Source organism: Heloderma suspectum, chromosome 1 (genome assembly GCF_057233095.1).
Source record: "Heloderma suspectum isolate Gila_16-S chromosome 1, 16-S_ref, whole genome shotgun sequence".
Taxonomy (NCBI): Eukaryota; Metazoa; Chordata; class Lepidosauria; order Squamata; family Helodermatidae; genus Heloderma; species Heloderma suspectum.
Genome location: NC_139458.1, coordinates 248288044 through 248306288, shown reverse-complemented (window position 1 = coordinate 248306288; position 18245 = coordinate 248288044). Strand labels below are relative to the sequence as shown.

Below are 18245 nucleotides of genomic sequence, written 5' to 3'. Positions count from 1 at the left end.
CGGCCCCAAAATTATAAAATTTGAGGTTAGCCCTTCAAACTAGGGTTTGAAAATAATGTGTTTGCTGAAAATCCCCAAACCTGAATTTTTTGGCCTTCCAGTTTTTGAGACCTAAAGGCAAGAAAAAATGTTTAGCATTTTTAAGTCCCACTAATTTCAACATGAGCTTATGTGCTTGAGGCTGTAATCCTCAACATACTTCCCTGGAAGTAAATCCTATTGAACTCAGGATTGCAAGTGTCCCCTATTGAAATTAATGCAATTTAGGGCGCAATCCTAATTAGATAGGCAGCTGCCTCCGATCTCGGAGGCGACCGCCTATCCAAACCAAGGCAGGAGAGGCATGGGGAGATCATTCCCTCCGCGCCTCTCCTGCCTTGCTTTTTTCACTAGACAGGCGTTTTCGGCTGTCTAGAGGCAGGGGGGCCAACCAGGAGAGGAAGCTGCTGTACGACACATTGGATGTGTTGTACACATAGCTCCGCTCGCCCCACCGTGGAACGCCCCCCAGCCCCTCCCCTTTTCAGCCGCTCCACGCTCCTCTTCTGAGCGTGGAGGATGGGGTTTCTCCAGGCTGCCTCTGAGGCAGCACGGATAAGGAGGGAAGTCAGATTTCTGGGAACCGACCTTGGAGCACGGGCTCGGAGGTTGGTTCCCGGAATAGAGCATATCCTACGGCCCTCTAGACAGCGTCTAGTGGCCACAGGATTGCTTCCTTAAAAGTGCTCAACTTTGGCTGAATCATGCTTTTTAAAGTAGCTTTAAAACCACGAGAGCTAGAAACTCTGTCTCTTAATTGGCTTGTACCCCACTACGTCATTTTTCCAACATCATATTTTGCTTCCAGTTCCCATGTGAAATCATCTCTCCTTACCTGGTGAATTTGATGCCATACAACGGAGGAGCCTTTCACCATCCTGCAGCACACCTTCAGATAGTGCTTGGTGGCCAGCTAAATCCTTTTTGAACTCCTGTAAAGAAATGTATTTGATGTTGTGAGCTGTAACAAGGAAAGATTCATTTAAAGATTCAGAGTGCCATCAGGTTCTTGCCTAAATCAGGTTCGAATCACATGATGTAATCGACTTAATTGTGAGCTCATCCATCAGATTGCAAAATTATTCATTATCCAAGAGAGACTGCACAGATTCAGCGAAACTGATGAAATCCAACTGTACCCAGCTGCAATGAACAGATGCTGTTGGCAGAAATGATTCCCTCTCCCAGCTGCAGCTCACCACACCCCCATGCAAGAGCTACACTGGAGGGTAGGGAGACCCTCTGGAACAGATGCGGAGGCATGCAGGGTGGTGTGGGGGGGGGGGAGTCACATCTCAAGAGAAGAAGTCTGGTCACACGACGTTGGATGTCACCCAATGCATTTAAAGCTCACAAAATATTTGTCTTCAAAACATAACGTGCATCAAAACATAATTCTAAAAAGCCAGCTCAGGCTGCCTGCAACCCTACATACTCTTATTTGGGGGCAAATCACTCTGAAGTCGAGAGACAAGCTGAGTAAATCCGCTTAGGGTTGCACTGCTCAGTTTAAGCATTTTTTAAAAAAAGTTTTCTACTACCCTAATTAGTAGCAACAGCAATTATCCTAAAATCATTGAGCTCAGCACAATTACTTGTACTTCAGTAAAGTAGTTCAAAGCCTGCAGCACAGACCTCTGCCGCTGTTTCTCATGCTGGGCCACAACATCCAGTGCAGGTACTCCTATTTTGAGAGAACCTGCGTTTTCAGGGAACCCAAGTAAAGTAAACGGCCTGCCCTCATCACGCAAGAAAGATGGACGATCGACCGAAATGGCTGTAGCATATCTGCGCCTCAGTTTTTACCATTTGTACACCAAGAATAGCAGCGCTCTCCAAGGATGAGAACCTCAAAATAATATACACATTCCAGGTCTGGATGCTGATCTACGATGTTCCCCAGCCCTTGAGCAAGCTGTTGGGTCTACCACAATTAAAGTTGGGCCCAGGACCATCCTTCTGTTGATGGTGCCTTTCCCTGATTTTCAAGGAACCTCCCCTCCTGAACCACAGCTCACCCCATTCAGCTGGGTCCCTGACCCTCTGTGCAGCATTTTTAGGGGGCTGCAGGGGTTGCTGTGGGGAGGAGGGGGCAGGGAAGTCCACTTCCGCCAATCCCATCGCATGAACGAGAGATATGAAGGCCTGGAAAAAAAAACAGGGAAAATTCCGGGGAAAAACAGTTCTTTTCCATTTTTTCCCCAAGGACTATTTTTGTTTTTTCCAAAAAATGAAAAAACTTTGGATTATGAAATATTTTCTTTTAGAATTGAAGACAAGTTGTTACCATGCCTTTACTCCCTCCCAAATGATTTCTAAAAACGATGTGATAAGAAGACTTTTATAGAAAGACTAGAGAGGTAAAATGTCAGGAAATAATAAAGCACTGGGGAAAAATGTTTTTAATCCTCTCTGTAAAATTCTCAGCATAGTTATTTCTTCCATTTCTCATTAAGATTATTGAGTTCAGTTTTTAAAGCTTTCAAATATAATGATAATTTTATGAGCAAGCGAAGTTATACATAACTCTAGGAACATAAAGGCTGGTTTACATTCCTAAAGCAGCCTTCCTCAACCTGGTGCCCTACAGATGTTTTGGACTACAGTGGCCAGCATTCCTGACCATTGGCCATCCTGGCTGAGGCTAATAGGAGCTGAAGTCCAAAATATCTGGAGGGCACCAGGTTAGGGAAGGCTGTCCTAAAGCAAGAAAGCGACTTTAGATCTGTAAAGAGTGCTAAAAAATAAGTACTGGTTATTCTGCAATATTTCCCAAAATGTCCAGGGGGGGTTCTGGAAAAAAGACCAGGAACAAAATGGGTTTTTCCCATCGCCTCCAAATTTCCCGATACTGTACATCTCTAACCCAGATCCAATGTGGATCCAGCCCTTTGAATGTAATTAGACCACTCTTCAGCAGCTAGTTTCTCCCATAAAATGAAAGCCGCTCATGATAGAGCACAGAAGGGACTGAGTGTGCTGTCAAAAGCGGGCAGGGTAGAAAGGGACACAACACAGAGCATGGCCATTGCTGTTCCCCCAACTCCCACCACGGACAGCAAAATTGAGGTCAGTGACAGATAACCATCTTGTGGGCCCTTACTTACCAAGCAGCATATGAATGCGATTATAAATTATAAAAGACAGAAACCCGGACAACCCTGCGACTCAAATTCACAATTAAGGGGACGGGGGGAAGAGAAGACAATTACCAGGTAGTTTTGCAGTGATGCTTTAACACTTTCAATTTCTGGCTTGGGAGGAATCCAGTTGTCCGTCACTTCTGCTACTTTGTGCAGCCAACAAATGAGCTCTTCTAATTGACAGCAAAATATCTACTTAGATGAATCAGAAGAAAGGCATCTATTAGCTACATACGAAATGATAACATTAGACTCGATCAACTTTCACGATGGCTGACCATCGTTAATTTAGCTGCAAGGTGAGAAGAAGGCTTCACCAAGTGGATCAGAATGCTGGTGAGAATCCCGAGAAGGCCAGTTTATTTTTAAGGTATATTGATTTGAACAAGATACAATACCACAACGCCCCCTTTCCTCCTGCTCAAAGGTTGCTTTTCCAGCCTCGGAGGCAGCCCACATGGTTCTTTCTGCGCTGACTGCAAGGGAGAGGGGGGTTGGATCTCCAACTCTCCTTTCCGAGGTCAGAACACTGTCTCTGACCTCAGAAGGGTTTTTCCGAGCAATCTTATGGTCCCTGGGACGCTCTCCGATCAAATAAAATATCTACTACAAGTCTGAATATCATTTGGTAAACCAAGTATGCCAAACTTGGTGGATGGATATCTCACTTGGATCCTGTCATATTTTGAATGGTTCAGCCCAATGATGCTAGCCCTTCAAAATGACAGATGTTGCGATTCCATGCACACTTACTTGGGAGTAAGCCCCACAGAAACCAGAGGGAATGACTTCCAAGTAAACATGCACTGAGCTGTGGTGAAACTCACCGAGGCCTCTTCCTGGAGTGCTGTCAATCTAAGAACTCTTAAGAACCATTTATGAAAAGCTGTCCAGATTCAGTTTTGAATTTTCAAACATTTACCTTAACACGCTGTGCAAGGGAGTCGCTGTAATGGTCCTTCTCTTGCTCAGCATGTTGGCTTCCACTCTCCAGGAACCCTAAGCGTCTTGCTCCAAGGAAATCAGTGCACACAGTCTCTCCCAGCATGCTTTCCCGGTCCCTGCAGCCTCGATTGCTCAGAAGGCCTTCTACACCGTGTTCTTGGAAGCTGCACGCATGACAAGCATTGCAGTGCAGTTCCCATGGGCTCTCATTACCACCACCGTTGCCCTGATCCTCCGGTGGAAGCTGCTCTCCATTCGCACCGGTGCATGGCAAGTCATCGTGTACATGGCCAAGTTCAGATTTCCTTACAGTCAGTGAAAGTTCAGTCAACTGATGAGCCAATGTCTCCAACTCCTTGAGTCTGGGGGGTAAGGAGAGATATTCTTCATCACTGTAACATGCTTTTTGTAAGGGCAGCAGCTGTGTGGAGCGTATGAAGTTGCTACTAGCAGCATCCCTCTTTCTAAGGCAGTCATGTTCCCTCACGTTCCAGCCCCTTTTGCCTATGCTGGTTGCATTGGATGGACCAGGCCCAGCGCACTGAGGAGACAAGCCATGCGCCATCTCGCCAATTCTGCTGACAGAGGGGCCAGCATCTACAAAGGAGACTTTCCCAACAGGTAAAAGCTGGTAGTGAGAAAGCGGAGCTGAGCATTCAAGCTTTTTCAACAATGGCGTTGAAACCCTCTGTGTGCTCTGGATCCCCACAGCTGCATGTTCTTGGCCTTGCACACTCACGGACTTCAAGGTACTCTCAGGGGAAATGGAAAGGCTGTCCAAGTCAATCCCAGAATCATGGACAGTGGAGTCTTTGGGGTTCTTTGCAAGCTTGTATTTTGGCCTTAAAGGGTAGGTGTAATCAAGCAAATCCTCATATTCTTTGTTCGGGTTCCAATGCGGGGACTGACGGTCTGGTGATGGTGGAAGAGAATCCGGGATCGCACATGCCCAGTAGTCAGCCTGGAAGGAGGACATCTTTCTTACCTGGCCCACCCGGGAACAGCAATCCATAGGCATTGGCTTGTGCGTGCCTAGCATGGGGGTTTCTTCAGGGTCGGACAGACTGTGCCGATACCATGGAATAGATGTTTCAGATGATGAAACAGCCCCAGAAGTTGAGAAACTCTTGGATCTAGTCATTTCCTGCCATTCAAAATTGGAGTCTTCTGGAGGTTGTAAGGAAATGCCAGTCCTAGGAAGCATGGACGTCACAGCATCAAAACGAGGGTTTCTTTTACAGGATGAACGTTTCGGAGTGGAGGAATAAGGGGCAAAGGCCATCTGGCTCCTGCAGCCAGCGTCAAGGCTGTGACGGGATCCCACAGTAGGGCCGTACAAGGCAGCGTCCACAGCTTTCCTTGGGAGGACTCCAGGAAGTTCCAGCCAACCTTGAAGCAGCTTTGCAGAATCTGAGCACTTGACTGCCTTCATCTGTGGAAGCTGTTTTAAAAAGGAGAAAGCAGGGATGAAGAGCAGCCTTGGCTGATCTTACAAGGAAGTATATTCTGAGCAGCTAACAACATTCATATTAGTTCACTCAGATAAGGCCTGCTTAGTTTGCTTATGCTGCAAGCCACATTCACAAAGATTTAAGTAAACAAGGTTAGATACTTCCATAGTTGTGTCTTGGGTACTGTTCAGACATTTAAAAGAGAGCAACATTCCCCTAGTAATAGGAAAAAGTGGCCATTGATGGGAGCTACAGGCCAACAGATCCAGAGGGCACCAGATTGGGGAAGGCAGATTTACACCCTTGTGCCAAAGCCAGTGAGCAATACACTCAATGAGCATTAGGACTCACAGAGCGTTTAGCTGTATGTCATAGACAAAATCGTAGCGAAGTTACACTAACCTTTGTGATTCACAGCACAATCCTACGCATGTTTAGTCAGAAGTTAAGTCCCATGGTGTTCTACGGGGCTTACTCCTTAGCGACACTGCATAAGACTGCAGGCTCAATCTACCTGATCCTTCCCACAGATCATCACCCCATCCATTCCTACCCTGACTATGTCTATACATGTTACAAAGTGCAAGGATCTATCTCCTTAGGAATATTTTGGCAGTAGTGCCAAAGTATGGATATCTAAAATAGAGATGCTGGAGAAATTCGAGACAGAAAAAATAACCGAATCTGTCTGTGAATGGACAATGGAACAAAAGGCACCTGACAATCTGTGAAACACGGATAGAGTGGATTTTATACAATCCGTACAGTCCTAATCTAAAATACGCTCACCTGTGGGTCTTCAGGGTGCAAACCAGCTCTGCTAAAATGAGGGGGGGTATCACCACCATCAGCCGTTTTGCCAACTAGCAGCTCTCTCTCCACAGACTTGGCTTTTGCTTTTATCTTGCAAAACCTGCCAGAAGGCATGAAAGACATTTCATGGTATTTCTGGTTCCTCTCAGTAATGCTGGGAACTGCGGAACCATCTTCCTCTACAGCTGTGAGCTCTTCCTCCTTGGTTCCTCTGAGAAAGGGGGCTTCATCTTCCACATCTGAGGGCTGGCGAACCTGGCTGACTAATGCAGGGTAGTCCGTCTCTAGCTCCTTGCAGTTCCACCTACCACAGCACTTGGCCTTCACACTTAACGAAACATCAAAAGGAGACTTTTCTACCTCCAAGGCCATCTATGAAGCAAATTCCTTTCCTTCAGGGCTCAAAATACAAAGTCCTGTAACCTGAAACAAAAGCAAACCAACCAAACAAAAAACAGCAGAAATTATCATTCCCCACATATCTAATACTGAGGCCACAATCCTATGCATACTTACCTGGGAGTAAGCTCCAGTGGGACTGAATGTCTACGTAAACAAGCACAGGATTGCTCTCTACGTCAAAAATCCTATGCTTGTTCACTTGGATGGTGTATCACGATCCAATGCATATTCATTTGTATATTAGTCATATTGTTTTCAATGGAATTTACTCCCAGGCTGCAAGTATACATGATCTTTAGAAATCAAGAGTTTAAATCCTGGATCAGAAAAAAGGCAGATTTGAACATACAAAAATCAGGAGGTATATTTACATTTTAAAAAGTAAAATCCAAAATCAGCTGAAGTAACTATCTATTATTAAAAGTCTTAGTTTAAAATGAAGTCTGAATACAAAACAATTAACAGCCTATACATCTCTTGAAATTGAACCACAACCATATATTGAACAGACTATGTTACACAGAGAAGTAGCCTTTAACAAAGAGCCATGGTTCATGGGGGGAATATTTCACTTCTGATGTGATAATGCCTTATAGGTGCATTAGAAATGATGCAGTAAATATAATGTATTTATTATTGTGGACTTTCTACTGGACCCAGAGACTAAAACATTCTCACAGGCTACGCTGTATATCACCAGAATCATCCAAGGAGCCCAAATGGTGATCTTGTGTCGCTAATTAAAGCACTCTTAACTACCCGAGTCCTTGGGTGACCCAACCATTACACATGCATAACTCTTTTCCATCATTGGTGTCAACCTTCCTGAACATGGTTGGGATTCTGATCCCCTAAATTATGGAAGTCAGAACACCCAGTCATCGGAGGCCACAGTTAACTTCTAAGGTTCTTTTCTCCAATCCTTATATATTACCACAATGGCTTAGGCTGTGTCGAAGATGGATTTTGTAGAATCAATATCCCCTGAAATAGAGATCAAGTCAGAAGAAACGTATGGGGCTCACATGAGGATTCTGTAAGTGATCCCTTTGAGCACAATCTTTTGTAAAAGTTGGCCATATACTGTTCTGTAGACAAATTCTGTAGACAGGGTCCAACTGCACCCTTCAATCCTGCTCGCAGATAAAGCCTCATAAAATCTGCACAAACAGTTCCAGCCTAACGTGTCCAACTAAATGTTTTCAGAGGAGCCCTTCATGAGGTCATCCTATGAATGCCAGGGCTGGGGTGCAGATCTCCTTCTCACTTCCTGCAAGCAGCAGCCGGAACTTCCTCAGCAGAGGCCCTCTCCTTCCTGCCCACTGCCGCTGCCTATTGTATTATCGCAAGACAGGAAAAGCTTGCTTCCACTTCCATTCAAGCAATGGCTTCTGGCAGCAGAGGCCTCCAAAGGAAAGGAAAGGAAAGGAAAGGGTGCAGAGGAGGAGAGATAAATGAGAGAGGATGCTCAAAGGGAACAACCAAAGTGACATCTTACCCCCACCAAAAAAAATCCCATTTCAAACTTTAGATAACGCATTCACCTTCATGTACTGTGTGTACATCACTGATCTCATGCAAGGGAAGCTTTTGTTTCCAGCCTATATTTCTAATACAAATTTCTTTTTTAAATGCACACAAACTGCCATCCTGTGTTTGTTAACCTGAGGCTACAACTCTTGTCTAAATGGACAAAAATGTCCAAGGAGTTTCACTCACACACACACACCAGTCATCAAATTATTCACAAACTGTAGTGAAGGGAAGGGAACCCCAGGCTGGAGTTCCCGATCTGGCTCTCTAAGGTTCCCCAGTTGGCTATGCCCCTTTCTCATCCCCTTCCACTGTTTGGTGGTTTCCCTGCTCCGTGCTATTTTTCTACATTCTAAAAGATGGAAATGCCTCTCCTAAGATGTAATTATTGGCAGCAACAGCTTTAAGCTACAATATGCTGGTGTACTTTGTAACTGTGGCTGCACCCCTTTTGTCTTTGGGCCCCGCCCACCATTGGAATGTGGCTTCCGAGAGCTTCTCCAAAATGGAATTCAGCCCTTGGGCTGAAAGATCCCCCCCCCCCCCCCCGCCGCCGCCATGAACAACCACTCACCAAAGAGAACCACATGAAAACTGCTATTTCTGCAAACACACAAAAGAGATGCAAGACAAGAACCCCAGATTTAACTATGGCTGCTTGACTCCTTTTAATACATCTTTCGATTCACACTCTTGAAAACTCAGACAGATCAGAAGTGTTAGCACAGGATAACTCCTCATGTAAACAGTCCCTGAATGAGGGGTTTATATTTTAAATTTTTCTTACTATAGTCATATCCTGCCTTTCTGCAACTGAGTATTCAAACCAGGCTGCAAAGTCAATTAACGCTAGAAGTTCCCCTGTTAAATCTGGGGGTTGGACCATCCACTGCAACACTATTTCTTGATGGTGGTGATGATATATCTTAAAGAACAACAACCAGCCATCCAGACAATAGTTTAAGGCTGGCCACCCACTTCCTCTACAGCTAGGCTACTGCAGGTCCAGGGGCCAACTCTAGCCCCCAAAACCTTTCCACCTGGCCCCCAGCACAGCCCAATACAAAGGACCTCCCAACACACTCACAGTTATTCACCTCAAAGTGAAGACAGAGGCATGGCTCTTTGATCCTGTGAAAGCAGGCCTGACCAGGCCTCTTGAGTTTGGTTCAAGCAACCAGCCAAGCTGCCTGATGGGCCTGGAAAACCGTATGTGTGTTTGACAATGAGAAGGTAATTGTAAGCTGCTCATTATAGGCAGGAAATTCTCCTTAGGACCTTAGAAATAAGAGATAATGTGGCTGTACTGATAAGACTGTTACTGAGTGCTAATTGGCTTCTGAGCATGCATAGTGTGTTTTCTTTGTTCTCCAAGTTTCAGTATATATAAAGATGCCCTATTTTTCTTTTTGATCAGATTCAGCTCTTGGCTGACTCCCACAGCTGTGTGGTGCTAATAAATTTCTGACTGTTTAACCTAGCTCGTCTTGGGTATTTCCTTTACAATCCCCTCGTCCACAACATGAACAGCGATGGCAGAGACATGGTCTGCACGTTCCCCTTATGTACCTGTTTACGCCTGTGCACAGGACAAGGGTAGCGATGGAGTGCCTAAAGGGAGGCTTCTGCTAAAGGCTCTGCTGCTGTCAACACTGGAAGATGACCAATTCAAAGCAGGGTCCCTGTCAGTGGCTGACTAGGAGCCTACTGGGAAATGATCCACCCTCTCTTTCTAGTCCCTTCTGTGTCTCTTGGTTGTGAGGGTATGGAGCATGGAATTCAGGTGAGGGCTCTTCTGGGAGTATAGCTAGACTTTTTGTGCACGTGTGCACATTAGCCTGGCCTTCAGGGTTCCCTTGCAACTTCAACCTCCAACAGCTAAAACACACTGACAAAGTCTTACACTCCAAAACAGGAAAAGCCTTGGCACAATGAAAGCGTTTCTCTTTTGGCACGTCCCTCATCTTGTGAGGTGCCAATAGCTTGAGCTGTGTATTATCTTGGTGTTTGAAAAGAGCAACTGAAATGTTACTGGCATTATATCTAATGTGTGTTATTGTAATTGTCCCCTGAAAATATGCTCCGGGAAGTCCCCCAATCCAATGAAGCAGATTTTGAGAGCACACAGGGCTGCGGAGGGGAAAGGGAATCCCCCACCCCCAGTTCCACTGACAGGAGCAGTTCCATCAGCGGAAAACCTTCACTGGATTTCACCCAGTGTTTCTGAAATGAAGAAGAAATGGGCAACATGGAACATCTTCCCATAACCGAAAGCCTCTGCTGTTTTTTGTAACATAGATAGGTTTACCACATTAGGTTTTGCTGGATTTTGTATGCACATATTTAAGCCTGCCTATGAAGCCGCAACAAACATAGGCTACCCCTCTGTTTTTATTCTACATTGTCTCAACTCCTGGGTTCTGACTGAAGCAGCCGCATGATTGACATCCACATCTAGTAACTGTAGACAGTAAACAAATTAAGATCGCTGGGAGCAAGGTAGGATTACATAAAGCATCAAACCAATGATGATCTACGCTGGGGAGCAAGAGGCATCTTTGACCCACAAGAAGCATCTCCCCTTGAGGTGATACTTTGGGAGGGATGATGAAAAAAATACTGACACACTGTGAAGGGCAGGTGAGCAGATGTTCCATCTTGCCACAGCCTTCTGGCACTTGCAGGCAACAAAACTGACAGAGCCTGTATCAAGACTGGGAATATTGGCCTAGCTGCCTTGGCATGGGAACCCATTCTGCCCCCCCCACTCCCCAGCAAAGAGTGAGACCAGTGAGAGAGCTTCATTGGCCCACAGTGACATCATCACATAACCAAACGTGACTGGCCACATGGCACTGCTAACATCTTCATGATGGCTACATGACTGTCACGCAGCTGGATCACGTAGCCAGCCAGAAGCCACAGCAGTTTAAAAACGAACAAACCTGGCACTGAAACAGCTTCAGAGAAGGGGGTCTGTAAACAGACACTGAATAAATGTGGAAGAGGGGAGCAGAGCAGGGGTGTTTGGGGGCCATTACCTGTCAAAAACACTGTCGGTGCACCAGAAGTAATGCCTGTTTACAGACATCTGGTACATCACTACTTCAAACCTAATTTCTGAGTTTGTGTAAATACTGCCATTACCCCCAAGGAACTAAAGTATTTACCAAACCATTCTGATCGACTGCAGCCAGTTCCCAAGTTGCGCTTTTGTAACTTTTTTTTTTGTATTATCACTGTTGTTTTTTACTTATTTTATTGTGTGAGCCACCCTGAGAATATTTTTGTTGTAGGGTGGCATAGAAAAGTCATAAATAAATGAATAAATTCTCGTGTTGCTGAGCCAGGCTCATCTTTAATTTAAAAGGAGTTCCATTCACACAACTATTTCAATGATAATATTAACATTAAGTCCATATTTCAATTGAGTTTACTGTATAATATATACAGGAGGAGTCCTCTATGCCCTATATACAGGAAGGTGTTGTTGTTGTTTTAATCCATTTACTGGATCTGATACGGCTATATCTTAAATGGGTTCTTCAGCCTATAGTCACTACTTGCATACTGTATCATGATGTTGCATGAACTGGGTCAGCATGGCCTTCCAAATAAATCCCAAAGTCAATAGCCCACCTATATCCAAGTTAGTAATTTGTAGTATAACTAGAAGTAGGACAGCCTAGGAGGAAAAAACACCAGAGAAAAATGGGGGGAAACTGGTAAAACCAGGGGGAACTTTTTTCCAAGCATCTTCGAGGAAAAAACCGGGAGGATGGTTTTTGAATTATTCACTCTCCTTACACACACACACACACACACACACAAAACTTCTTTTTCTGGTTTTTGCCATCACAATTCTAAGCATAACATAAAAATAAAAGAGCCAGCTTCTGTAGTTGCCCTGTCTAGAGATCATTCTTCCTCACCACAGGTGACTGGCTATTTGCAGGCCTGGATCAACACTATATAATAAGGTTTCATGCCACAAAGACAGTATCAATTGAGCTAGTCTGTGAGGGATGTTTATTTATTACGGAAGATCCTGCCTCGGCACAAAGGAACAGGGCACATGGCCCACTTTTTTCAAGCCCTACAATTCTGGAACCTTTGTCATAAGAATGTGCCAAGTCAGATGATCAGGCACCCACAACAGGACGATGCAACATAAATAAAACACTCTTTTATTTGACCAGTGTTTGGTGATGAAAGAAATGAAGTGTTCAGGGTACATTGTAACTATTTTCTCAGCACTTAACCCACTCCCAGTTTGCCCATAATTACAGGCTTGCACAGCATCACAGGACTCCTGCTACTGCTCAGTCCAGAAAGGGAAGAGTAACAACGCATGGGAAGATGGACACGCAACAGAGCACAGAAAGGGTTTCTGGACTAGCTGCAGGGACCCACAACACAAGGCCATTTACATGCTTTACAGAAGGGGTGCGGGACGTCTTTCAGCCAGAGGGCCAAATGCCATTTCGGAGAAGCGGGGGGGGGGGGGCGGGGCGTGCGTATGCCAGTGGTGGGTGGGACCAAAGGCAAAAGGGGTGGAGCCAAAAATACAAAAAAATACCAGCAACGTTTAGCTTAAAGCTTTTACAGCTAGTGATTAAGTCTTAGGAGAGGCCTTTCAACCTTTCAGAATGGGGGAAAAGCTGCACAAAAGCTGAGAAACCACCAAACAATGGGTGGTTAGGGGAAAGTGAATGGGGCCAGGAGAAGGGGGGCCATGTGGGGAACTTCAGAGGGCTGGATTGGCACACCAGGAGGGCCAAATCTGGCCCCCGGACCTGGGAATCCCCACCCCTGCTTTAGAGGTTTGGGTGGGAAGTATGAAGGGATAAAGGGAAGAAACATTTGCGTCTTGTCTGAGAACTGCCTCTCCCGTCTCTTTGCTGCTCTCCTCTGGGAAGGAGTGAGAAGGTCTCTGGTTTTTAGGTACTTCCACAAATAATTCTATTTAGGGAAGCTGAGGGGCAGGGAATTAGCACGGGCAGGAACCTCAATAAAGTTCACAACCTCTGAGCATGACACACACCCAAATCTTTCCCTCTGCAGGACAATCTGTGAAGGCAGTATATATGAACCCTTCCCACTACTTGGTGACTTTTCAGCTTATCTAATGTATTTATTCATTTATTTAATAGATTTATATACTGCTTGCCATATTTAAAATACCTCTAAGTGGTATTGTATATACATATACAACATATACATTAATATAAGTAGAAAGACTAACAGAGTATTAAAAACATATTTTAAGCTAAACGTTTTGGCTTCCATCCTCATCAGTAGCTGTGTAGCTTAAATATATATGTTTAATACTCTGTTGGTCGTCTTTCTACCTTTCTTATACATTTTACCTGAAGACTGACTGCATCCTCAGTGGATCCAGAGCCTCCTTGTTTCTTTGTTGTTGTACTGCTTTACGCCAACCACTATATTACTTATAATTTACTGCATTTTTATCCTGCTTTTCAGGCAATTATCTTCTCTCAAAGCAGCTCACCTCAGTAGAAAACAGGAGAGAGGCCCTGCCATCAGGCTTACAAACTAAAACTGTTTCCATTTGTAAGGGAAGGGGAGTGGAAGGAAACGGAATGGAGAGAGATCAGTTTTTCAAGGCTAGAACAAGGTGGTGAGCTATATGCTGGCATTTACATGCACTTCAGGCCAAGATGATCTTCCTTTGCTGGTGTTAATTAGAAGTACTGGGCTACTGTTGCTTTTGGTTCCCCCCTGCAAGGAATAAATACGGCTGCCTTCTGTGTGGAGTCTTCCCATGTGGACAGCCTAGACATGAGAGTGACCATGAAGAGCAGGCTCACTGTTCTAAAAAATGAGAGTGTACCTTAGGCCAGTGTTACTAAACGCAGGAAACCTGTGGCCTTATGATCCAACACCGGACAGCATATTATTCCAAATATGGAATACTATAATTATTCCAAATATATAGAGGGCACGGGGATGGTGGAGTACAACGGACGCATTCCCACATTCCCATCAGCCTTTTCGGGATGCCATCATCAGGTTCACTGATGTATCATCCAACCTTGCCTAATTCTGTCCTTGCTATAGTTCTGTGCCTCTCCAAATTGTTGCTCTAATGAAGAATTGAATTCTCCCAGGCTCCCATACACAGCAAGTTACTGACTGTGGCAAATGAATCTTGAAACCAAGAAGATCTATCAGGATGACAATACTGTGCATTAAGCATTTTGTTGATATTGCTAAGCAATGGGCAAGCACTGTTGTTACCAAGCGCACCGCAATCCCAGTACTGGAAAGCATGGAAGAGGCAAATTACATGCTTCATAAACTTTACAGTAGTAGCACAATAAGCACATTGCTCAGCCTCAGAAGACTGGCAGTGCTACCAAGGATCAAGTAAGCTGCAGTTCCCGTAGATGGCCCATCATCTCACAATGCAAAAAAGTAACCATATGGGGATCTTGACCGCATCACAAAAGACACACACACGACAATAACATGAGAAGAAGGCCAAACAGTGTATATACATAGGCTCTGTGCAAAACATCTTTCTAGATGGTTGCTTTATAGCGCATCTGTTACTGCATCATTGTGGGAGATCCAGACATCCCGAAGATAGCACTTCTGGATTTCCCCCCAGCAGTCAACAATGGTTTGTCACTGGGATTCCCCATGAATACGCCCCTGTATGGAATGTGGTTGTATATCAGAAGAGTCAACTGGCTAGTACCTGTGCCATCACTGCTAACAATCAATGCACGACTTTCTCCCTACCCCCATCAAACATGTTTGTTTTAAAAAACTTTGTACATATGTATGCTAATTTTATTTATTTTCAAACTGCGTAATAGGGCAGGTTTTCCATGCTGTACCATCCCAATGCAGGATGTTCATGTTGCTTTAAAGCAGCTCCCCAACCTGATGCCCTCCAGACATTTTAAGCAATGACTCCCATTATCCCTCACCATTGGCCACACTGGCTAGGGATTATGGGAATTGTAGTCTAAAAACATCTGGAGGGCACCAGATTGGGGAAGGTTGCTTTAAAACACACAGCCTGCAAAAACAAAAACCCTCCAAACGCTTTGATCTAACTTTTGTACTCTCCCCCAGCCAATCCCCAATGCACATTTCTCAAGGAACACATACATACATTATATAGGAACATGGGAAGCTGCCTTACGTCAAGTCAGATCATTGGTCCATCTAGCCTAGTACTGTCTACGCTGACTGGCAGCTGCTCTCCAGGATTTCAGGCAGGAGTTTTTCCAGCCCTACCTAGAGATGCTGGGGACTGAACCTGGGGCTTTTTGCATGAAAAGTATGTTCTCTACCACAGAGCTATGGTCCCTCCCTCTCCTGAATTTCTGAGCTGCAACAGGCATCCACCCCCACAATCATACCACTAGATCAGGGCTGGGGCTAGTACAGCACTAAAACACCTTTTTATTGTCTGCAAAGTCCCCCAAGTTTTGTTAAATCACAACTCAAGTAGCTTTGGGAACCTATATAAAAATTCATTTGCCCCATTCATTCTGAATTAGTCAGTCCTCATGAACTGCCATTCCCTGGTCCAGCACTCACAAATCACTGGTTCTGTTTAAAAGTGCTGCACTATTACACATGAACACAAAGGCAGGGAACAAAAGTACACTTTCACTATCCCAACTGCAAGTATAAGAAACTGATTGCAGTACGGTAAGGGGTTACTAGACTATGTTAAGTTACTTTGAGTTGTGCCCCCTATAGCACTGTTCAGGCATGTCTCTCCAAGCAACTGAGATTGTGTGAAGAGAAAGGGAGTGGGGTTGCATACTCTTGTCCCCACCATTGTGCCCCACACCTTCCCCTCCCCAAAGTTGTCCAAATGTTGGGGGGAATGGAGTGTGGCCTGGGGGCGGGGGCTGGATTTGGCCCCCAGCTTAAGGTTCCCCACCCTTGATCCAGTCCATCATCCTGTTTTTTCCATAATGGCCAACCAGATGCCTCTGAGAAACCCACAAGCAAGACATGAGTATAACAATCCTCCCCCCGTGCTGCCTCGGAGCCTAGAGCAGCAGTGTGGAATGCTGGTCTGCAACTCCCATCAGCCCTAGCCAGCACAGCCAATAGTGAAGGATACTGGGAAATGAAATCCATCAACATCTGGATGGCCACATGGTCACCATTCCTGCTGGCCTAGGGGTTCCATAAAGCCATCATAACTAGCAGCCATTGGCAGGCCTTCTCTCTCATGAATTGGTCTAATCCTCCTTTAAAGCCGCCCAATTCAGCAGCCATCACAACATTTCGTGCCAGTAAATTCCTTACATTAATTATGTTTTGCCTACCCTGAATCTTGTACAAGTCAAAGTCACCAGGCGACCCCAGGTTCCAGCATCTGTTGTTGTCCACTGTGGGAGAGGCCTTCAGTGTTTTCTTCTACTATTTCCCTCTTGGTCTTGAAGACAACCTGAAAGTCAATGATTAAAAATCAAGTGTTGGTAAGACAGACCTTCCTAAAATCTGTTATTATTTAGCCTCTCCTGGTTATAAGAAAAATTGACCAATACAGTAGGCAGCACTCACTCCTACCTCAATGGAGCTGGGAGGGACAAGAACTACATGGCTCCACAACACTACATTTCACATGCCCGCAAGGAAGCCAACTAACTCTTCACCGAAATTAAGGACAGCCTCTCTGAATCGTTGAGCACTCTACAAAAATGGGAAGCTGCACTCTGGATATCCTTAAGTTCTCTCTCTCTCTCTCTCACACACACACACACACAATAAACACACCGCCTAGTCTAAATTTAAGTGTGCCTTTTAACAAATTCCACTGTTAGCTCTTCTGGACTGCAAAGGCCACTGCTTTGATGCAAAGAGGCCCCACTTTTTATGTCCGCTTCTTTAGAACAGTCAAAAGGACAGAATTTCAACGAGACTCTGAAATCAGGAACCAAACCACACAACCCATACCAGGTACTTGAGTTAAGAAGTTTTGCCTCGAACTTTAATGGAAGAATGATTAATGGGGGGGGGGGGAGGACATCGATTCTGGATCTAGCCTATTGATATTTTTAACGTACCCCTCGTCCTTACAGGGCAGCGTACAACAGCACGACTAAAGATAAGCACACAAAACAATATACAAGAAAACAACGGGGAGAGGAACTCGTCTTTGCTACACAATGCGAGTCCTTCCTTCTGTTAGTTGCAACCAGCTGCCAGGCTTTTAAATAAAAGCAGCCGAGTCCCTAGACAGCGGCACTTCGCGACTCTCCTTGAAGTCTCTGGTGAGCTTTGATTGCCGTTAAAGTGATCCTGCCTCGGCCAAGAGGCTAATCTCTTGGTGAGCTGCCTGGATTTAACCCATTGGAAGAACACTGGAAGGACAGATCGCCGTGCGCGCATGCAACTACTCCGGCACCTTCTCGATCTCAAACGCGGCAGGAGGCAAGAGAGGCGAACACCAAACGACGACCTTGCCTCAGAGCTTGCCGGAGGGCTTTCCGGGAAGGAGATCTCTTTGGAAACGGGGAAGGCCCGCCTCGGTTTCAGCTGGAAAGGCTCGGGCGTGTCGACCCAACCGGAGCAGGAAGGGCAAGGAGAGAAACCCACTTCACAGTTCTGGGGGTGGGGAGGCTCCACTGGCCGTTTCCCCGCTCCACATGATCCCGCGAAGCGGGGGGGGGGGGAGTCTCGAGCACGCAGGAGAAAAGGGATCCCCGACGGCGCTGGGCCCGATTCTGCTGCGGCAAAACAGGCTCGGTTTCAAGCTCGGGCAGCAAACCGAGGCCGAGGGAAAGTCTCCCCCTCCCCATGCATAGAAGCGCGTCCCCACCTGCCTCCGGGGCTGAGGCCGCGATCAACGGGCCTTCCGGGGGGGGGACCGCGAAAGCCCCCGGCGCTGCTCTCCCTTCCAGCCCCGCTCTGCAAC

The 18245-nt window shown here is 45.6% G+C and overlaps 1 protein-coding gene across 6 annotated transcripts in view; it reads right to left on the bottom strand.

The window, feature by feature from the left end:
- Positions 1–18245, bottom strand: part of CEP68 (centrosomal protein 68) — a 23752-nt gene extending 5507 nt beyond the window's left edge. The window contains exons 1-6 of one of the 6 annotated variants that reach the window (XR_014786232.1): positions 17736–18245; positions 16654–16775; positions 6368–6814; positions 4105–5568; positions 3252–3377; positions 875–971 (exon numbers count right to left, since the gene is read on the bottom strand). Coding sequence is in view for 3 of the 6 variants with exons in the window: in XM_084823579.1 (XP_084679705.1) it covers positions 875–971; positions 3252–3374; positions 4105–5568; positions 6368–6763 (2080 nt within the window). In the remaining 3 variants the exon portion in view is untranslated. The remainder of the gene's footprint in view (positions 1–874; positions 972–3251; positions 3378–4104; positions 5569–6367; positions 6815–16653; positions 16776–17735) is intronic. The other 5 variants (XR_014786231.1, XR_014786233.1, XM_084823579.1 and 2 more) reach the window with 5 other exon arrangements.